Genomic DNA, 8,357 nt, shown 5'->3' with positions numbered 1-8,357 from the left:
ACCAAGACCAAAAACCTCAACAACCATCATGAATCAGGAAAACCAGATGAACATTGTAATTAAAGAGTTCAATAAATTTAATAAAAAGACACTGCTATCGAAGACAAGGATGCCTGAAAATGTAAGATTCCCGATCCTCAAGGCGGATCGCAAAACAACAAAGGTTGGAGAATCTATTGCTCTCGAGTTGGAGGAGCACATCCTGTAAATGCCGGAAAGGTACACCTCTCTTCAAGATGATATCATCAATGAAATGGTTGATAGAAAATTTAATATTTATAAAAGTAATGACAATTTGTATTTAGAAATAAGTCAGTAATCATTAAAAAGATTGAGATTTTAAAAATATTACAATAAATACACTTTTTTAAATATAATGAAGAAAATGCATCGAATCTTTTTTATTCGGAAATGGTATATAAATATTACAGATTATGGCGATCCCTAAACAGTATTTGTTTAGTAACTGAGGAGTGACTACATGAATTTCGGAAATTTAAAATCTTTTACCTATAAAGTTTGTAAAATATACTACAATGAATATTTTGTCACAGTTAACCAAAGCTAGATTTGCTTTGAAGCGAAAATTCGATGATCTCAAACAAGTCAAAAATCATACGAATTTACAATTGGAGGAAACTTTTAAACCTATTACTGATCCCTTACATGAACTTGTTAAGGAAAATAAAAACAAAAGATTTCTAATGCAAAAGATAGTATAAAAGTAAAGCGTGAAATGAAGCAAATTAAAAAATACGATGATGATGAGAGAGAGCTTGACGATTTCTACTTTACAACTAATGAGAAAGATCTGCAGTCTAATCGAAACATAGCTCCACCAAGGTATTTCGATGATAGAAGAAGAAGATGAGAAAAAGGAGACGGAAAAGAGTGAAGAAGAAGAAGGGACAACACCTTTACCAATGTATACAGGAGAGGCCGATATGGGTGTGGATGCGGAGCTAGAAGATAATTACACTAGCTATAATTATGATTTTAATATCAGTAATTTGACCAGAGGAAATGTGTTGGATAAAGGTTATGGACCTAAAAAGACTGCAAACAATTTATTAACATTGGGAGATAAAGAAATAAAATTAAAAATAATAAAATTACATTTTCTAGTGGAATGAGTTGTGATCTGACTTCTGGTCTGTACTCTCTAATTTTTCTTAGTAAACCTGAAAACTATGATGATCAAGACTTGAAAATGTATAAAAAAATTATTTTAGAAACGAATATACATAGAGTAGGCTTTAAACCTAATAACAGAATCAAGGGTACACGAGCATACAAATAAAGCCAAATTATTAAGAAGTTAATAGACAAAGATTTCAGTCCTACAACGTCTACTTCACTTCGCTCAAAAACAGGTTTTGGTTACATGACTCTTCAGAAATCGAATCCAAACTATGTGTATTGGAATGATGTAAATGAGTTAGTCGAACGATTGGAAATTTTAGTAGCATCAAAAGGAGCGGGTTACACTAGCCACAATAACGAAATTTTTTCAATATTAGAGGAATTGCGTGAAGAAAGGATTATATTTTAATGGGTATAAATAAGAAGGACAAATATGTTTTACATTTATAAACATCATGTCTGTCGACAAGTTTGGACATTTTTCTGTTGATAAGGAACGATCAGAAAATTTGAAAAGACGTGTTAATTCTACTGAGGGATTATTCATCGATGAGGACGGTAATCTAAATGCTCAAAATAAACGTATCAAAAACGGATCTAAGCCTTTAGACAACAATGATATATGATGGACGTTGATGCACTACGAGCAGTACAAACAAGTGGCCCAACGACACCAAGCACGTGCTTGTTACGCGCGGGGCCCTTCTATAAATTTGGGCAAAAATGCGAGTTCGCGAGGAAGATACAAAAAACAAATAGAGACGGGACACAAATGAAAATAAAAGAAGCAACTAAGAATGAAGCAAATGAGTTAAAATATTAGTTTTTAATACCGGGATAGAAGTTGATGTGCAAATTAAATGGTAAAGATTGTTATAATTATTACATAGAACGCGAAAGGGCTCGTGCAGACAAAAATTTGATGTACATCGTGGCAAACTTAGGGGATAATAATTTCGTGTTAGTCTAGCAGGGACATTGAAAGTTAGGCGGTTTACAAGTTCTACAGAATCAATATCACCTATAATAAGATTTTGCATAAAAATAGTACCAAGCATTGTTCTACGATTTACAAGTGTAGGTAAATTAAGCAATAGTAATTTACTCTGATAGGAAGGTAGCCTTACGTTTTGATCCCAGTTCAAACTACGAAGGGCAAAAAGAAGAAATTTTTTTTGTACCGACTCAATACGGTCAATGTGCACTTGATATTGTGGACTCCAAACCGAAGAACAATATTCCAAAATAGGACGGACAAGGGAGGTAAATAATAATTTGGATGTATAAGGGTCATAAAATTCTTTTGACCAACGCTTTATAAACCCAAGAACACTCATGGCCTTGTTGACAGTGGACATTATGTGGCAGTCAAACTTAAGTTTTGGGTCCAGAAGAACGCCTAAGTCATTAACAGAATATATACGGTCGAGTGACGTATTTTGAAGAGAGTAACTAACAAAAGTAGGAGTACCCCTATAAAAAGTCATAACGTTCCATTTAAGGCAGTTTAAATTTAAAAGGTTATACTCACACCATCCCTGAAAACAATCAATATCTGACTGTAAGTTGAAACCCGACGCTATATCGTTATATGATAAACAAAGCTTAACATCATCAGCATACATTAGTACACGAGAATGTTTTATGGTAGAGGAAAGATCGTTAATAAACAAAGTAAACAGCAAAGGACCCAAATGACTACCCTGAGGCACTCCAGATGTCACGTAGATCAATTTTGAAACAGCGTTCTTGAATATAACCTTCTGAGTCCTACCATTCAAATAACTTGAAATCCAAGTTAATAGCTTACATGGAAACCCAAGCTGATTTAATTTGAATAATAGAAGAGAGTGGTTGACAGAGTCAAAGGCCTTACTAAAATCTGTATATATAACGTCAGTCTGCATTTTTTTCTTAAATCCATTTATTACAATAGATGACAATTCAAGAAGGTTGGTGGTGGTCGATCTTCGCTTAACAAAACCATGCTGACACGGTGATATAAGCGAGGAACATAAATGTTGCAAATGAGAAGTAATAATACGTTCAAATGCTTTAGGAATTGCCGACAATTTGGAAATACCTCTATAATTCTGGGCATCCGCCTTCGCACCCTTTTTGTGAAGTGGAATGATAAAAGAGTCCTTCCAGATAGTAGGAAAAATTGATGATGAAATAGACAAATTAAAAAGTTTAAGAATCGGTTTACATATGGTTGACGCACAAAACTTAAGCACACACCCGGGGAGTCCATCTGGACCGGGAGAATAAGTTGGAGTTGTTGTTGCTAAGTCTCTTATGAGAGAACTTTCCGTAATTTCAGGGGTAAACATACAGTTTGCCCTATTTAAGGGATTAGGGTAGTTAAAATTTGACCAAGTAAGTAGTTTGGAAAAACTCGGCAAATAAATCAGCAATTTCAGAATCCGTCGATGCTTCCAATGAGTTAAAACGTACAGATGAAGGCAATGCCGACGACTTACGCTTGGCATTAACAAAGTTATAAAACTGCTTCGGATCATTTGAAAATTCGAATTTACATCGACTTAAATACATAGAATAGCAATGACTATTGAGAACATTAAAGTCCGATCGAGCCACCACATATTTCGAAAAATCAGATGGCTTACCCGATTTTATATACTTTTTATAGGTGTTTGTTTTAAGGTTTTTAAGTCTTTGAAGCGCATTGGTAAACCAAGGAGGCCTGTTTAGCTTTGAAGGAAGCCTATCAGGAACGCATTCATTAGTTCAGTGGCACTTTCAATATCCATACAATTGTACAAGTCTGTCCAATTATATTGAGAAATCATATCGTTAAGTTTTTTATAGTCACATTTTCGAAAACATCTCATTTTAGTTTGAGGAACTAAAGGAGAGAGGGTATCAACGCATGGGAGGCAGATTGTCAATTCCATTGTTGGATGATATCGGTCTTCAGGTACAACAAGAGCGTCAATTCTAGATACCGTGACTTCAGACGGGTCTGAAACAAACACAAGATCTAGTTGTCTATTTAATGAATTTCGTATAAAGCTTACTTGCTGTAACGATAATTCTAAAAGACCATCTACAAAATCATGGACGGATAAGGGTATAGCGACAAGTGAGTCAGTAGGAGAAGACCAAGAGATATCAGGGAGATTAAAGTCACCCAAAACAATCAAAAGGTCTCTGTTAGAAAGAAGGGATAGAACAGATTTTGTGGCAGACAGATGGTGCTCATAAATTATTAAATCAGAGCCAGGTGGAATATAGGAACATGTAACAAAAATAGATAAGGATTGCAAGGAAACTTTCACACTAACAAATTCAATTTCGTTATGGGTATCATAGTAAATTTTTTCAGATGTGAGGCTAGTGGTAACGGCAATCAGCACACCGCCTTCCCTACGTGAGGAGCGATCGGTCCTATAGGCATTAAAGTTATTTGACAGAACTTCTGAGTCAGATATCTCTGGTTTCAGCCAAGTTTCCGTAAAAGCCAAAATATCTGCAGTAAATGCAGAGGAGTCAGCATAAAGCTTGGGTAGCTTCATATTTAGTCCCCTAACATTTTGATAAGCCAAAAATAAACTTTTTAGTTTTTTGGCGCAGTGGAGGGTCTGTTATTTGTTCTCGGTTTATTGATTATTATAATCTTTCAGTACCTTAAACACATCAGGCGGTGCAAATATTTTAAAAGAGGATATACTACGAGCGTATGAAAATCGAAATTGTTCAACTGAAATATTCTCGGATGGGAATTTTTCACGTATAAATTCCAAAACATCCTCAGATGTAGTACACCCAAAAAAAAAATGATCATAGAAACTAAACTATTCGTACATTAAAACTAAACTATTGAGTGTCAAAAATATCTTGATAAGATGTGTATTAACCTTATGACACCGAAAGTATTAAACTGAAACTTTCGAAGTTATCAAAGTTAAACTAACGAGTATACAATCTATACTCACTCAGTGTACTGAAGTTTTTGCTGATAGTTTACTTTTTATACTATTTAGTATAAAAGCTATGCTATGTAGTCTCCGTTTTATACTATTTCGTATAGATATTAAACTAATCTAGAGAGCCGTAGTATACTTTTTGAGCTATTTATCGAAATCGTTAGTATACATTTTATACTATTTCGTATACATTTTATACTATTTCGTATAAGACTTATACGATTTCCCCGTTGCCTGTAGTATAAAATGTATATTATTTTGTTTTTCGTGGTATCCCAATAATCCCAAACCCAATAAAATCACGTTGTATGTTGTTTTTCTTTTATTACTATTTCATATATTATTTTGTTATTATTTCATAAATATTTATACAGTTTTATTTAAAATGATTTTAATCTTACATAGCTAACAGCATTTTTTTTATGATATTTTACAGAAACTAAACTATTCGTACATTAAAACTAAACTATTGAGTGTCAAAAATATCTTGATAAGATGTGTATTAACCTTATGACACCGAAAGTATTAAACTGAAACTTTCGAAGTTATCAAAGTTAAACTAACGAGTATACAATCTATACTCACTCAGTGTACTGAAGTTTTTGCTGATAGTTTACTTTTTATACTATTTAGTATAAAAGCTATGCTATGTAGTCTCCGTTTTATACTATTTCGTATAGATATTAAACTAATCTAGAGAGCCGTAGTATACTTTTTGAGCTATTTATCGAAATCGTTAGTATACATTTTATACTATTTCGTATACATTTTATACTATTTCGTATAAGACTTATACGATTTCCCCGTTGCCTGTAGTATAAAATGTATATTATTTTGTTTTTCGTGGTATCCCAATAATCCCAAACCCAATAAAATCACGTTGTATGTTGTTTTTCTTTTATTACTATTTCATATATTATTTTGTTATTATTTCATAAATATTTATACAGTTTTATTTAAAATGATTTTAATCTTACATAGCTAACAGCATTTTTTTTATGATATTTTACAGGGGGACCTTGGAAACTACTTATGTTATTAATTTTTAAAGAATTTTCTTTTCCACCAACTGTATAGGCTTGATAGTGCTCACTAAACTTCAAATGATAATTTTAAACTAGTTTCAGCACTTTGAGGGATTCCATTTTGAGAGCCACTCGGAATATCGTCCAAATCTTCATTACTGTCAAAATATTCAATGTTGTGGTCCCCTGAATTACCCTGAGATCTGTACTCCTTCTGAGATGGGCTTTAAATCTTTGAAAACAAGAATACTATTGGTTGCAATTGCCTTCGACACATATGTATAAATCAATTTCCCTTAAATTGTGGTGATGCTTAAAGTGTAAGCATAAATTATTGAGGTCAGAAAATTCTTTAAAACACTTAAAGCAACGCATGTTGTTAATGGCTAGGTATTAATATTATAAAAGAACTAAATATAGAAATTAAAAATATAAGACTTAACTAATAACAGAATATTTCAAGATCTTAAAATTAAAAAGGATATGAATAAATTTTGAAATTAAAAATATTTTACAAAGTATTTACATTTTGTTTAAATCTTCAATGACATTGGATACGCACGGATATATAATATCAAATTCAGTTTTCATATTATAGAAAAAGTATTTTAAAAAAGACCAAACTTTATGGGATTCATTTGGGTACTTTAGACCAAATACTTGATAAATTTTAAAACATATATCTAGTGCAATAATGAAAGAGTTTAACTTATAAAAGGACTTTCCAAAGCTAACATAGAATTCAACCAAATTGAAAATGTCCACGCCCACAACAATTATAAATGGTTGAATGGGGGAGTTTGACTCGACACTTTTTCTGTTCAATGTTTCAATTATGTTTTGAATGTCATTGATTTCGGTGACGTGCAACACCGCGCTGCTAACGCTGTCTTCGATGGTCGCCTTTCGACAGAACTTCTGGTCCGCTTGAGTAACAGTGTACCGGTACGTTGGTTTTATAACAGCGTGCAAGGCCATAAACAATATACAGTCCCTTGGGCCTAAGATGTAAAAGAATTTAGTTCTTAAATAAAAATATCATTACTTAAAAAAATGTACTTACCATCGCCAACAACATTGCCGAACTCTTGCTCCGGTGGTCTTCATCAGCATTTAGCGATCAGACCCGAAGCGGCGACATTAAAGTAGGACATGCTGATCGTCTTCAACAATCCCACTGCCGCACTCTGGACAACCGTCCTCCGTGTCGTGCCCGAAGCGCTTAAGGAAGCTTCGGAAGCAACCATGTCCACTCAGCGCCTGCGTGAGGTAGAAATCTACCTGGCCGTGCTTCCTATTTACCCTTGCGTCCAGCGTCCAGCGTCCCTTGCTGGAGTTGTCCCAGGCTGCCTGCCAGTTGTCGACGCTCTGCATCCTGGCACTCCTCTTCACCTCGGTCTTGGATCTGTGGCTCCCGCACCAGTTCACATAGGGGAACTTGGCCTGCAATGACGAGCGCTGCGTCGTCCGAGATCGTCCGGAAGGCACTCGCTGTTCTGACAGCACAATAGCGGTACGTCGAGTTCGTTAGCTCCTTCGCGGTATGCATCTGTACGCGTGCGCAAAGCACTTGCATCTGAAAATACACAATACACACAATATTTACCAACAGGGACAATATAATATTTAACTTTTTAATTTTAGAATAAATATTTTACTTACATCTTGACTCGGCACAAATTTCACAATAATCATTAACGCGTCAAACAACGCCAACTCCGGTACCATTTTCTGTGTTCGTATACTCGCTATTGTCCTGGTTTTACACCAAAATATATGTTCGAATAATCGCTATTTTCCTAGTTTCACACCATGAAAAACTATAGTTTAAAAATAACACTACAGGTTTACGCTTTATACTCTTTGGTAGAGCACTTACACTACAAAGTATACAGTTGAAACTAATTACTGTTGAGTTAATACTTACATTTTTATACTAACTTTAGTATACTTTTAACACAACGCTTATTAAGTGTATACTTTTGGTTTTTTTTTGGGTGTATCTGGGGTGAATCTAGAAACAAATAATTGCTTCCTATGAGGAACAACTGGCAGTTTCTTACGTCCCCCAGCAGCAGATTGAACCACACTAAGCTGAGAGCCAGAATCGGTTCCTACTGTACCTATAGGTACGGTCGGCACCGTAGCCGGCACTGAAGATTTTTTTACCACCAGACTTCGAGAAACAGTGACTCCACCTGAATCAGCTGTATCCTTAGGCGCAGTTGGTTCGCTTACC

The 8,357-nt window shown here is 34.6% G+C and overlaps 1 protein-coding gene across 1 annotated transcript; it reads right to left on the bottom strand.

The window, feature by feature from the left end:
- Nucleotides 1-6,841: 6,841 nt before the first annotated feature.
- Nucleotides 6,842-7,846, bottom strand: LOC119562388. The gene is made up of 3 exons (XM_037875578.1): nucleotides 7,781-7,846; nucleotides 7,182-7,694; nucleotides 6,842-7,119 (listed from the first exon to the last, which is right to left on the bottom strand). The coding sequence occupies exons 1-2, from the start codon at nucleotides 7,844-7,846 to the stop codon at nucleotides 7,413-7,415; spliced, it is 348 nt and encodes a 115-aa protein (XP_037731506.1). The 3' UTR covers nucleotides 6,842-7,119; nucleotides 7,182-7,412.
- Between the last annotated feature and the right edge of the window lie 511 nt (nucleotides 7,847-8,357).

Source organism: Drosophila subpulchrella, unplaced genomic scaffold (genome assembly GCF_014743375.2).
Source record: "Drosophila subpulchrella strain 33 F10 #4 breed RU33 unplaced genomic scaffold, RU_Dsub_v1.1 Primary Assembly Seq437, whole genome shotgun sequence".
Taxonomy (NCBI): domain Eukaryota; kingdom Metazoa; phylum Arthropoda; class Insecta; order Diptera; family Drosophilidae; genus Drosophila; species Drosophila subpulchrella.
The sequence above is the reverse complement of the archived record's forward strand: the minus strand, read 5'-3'. Positions and strand labels throughout refer to the sequence as shown.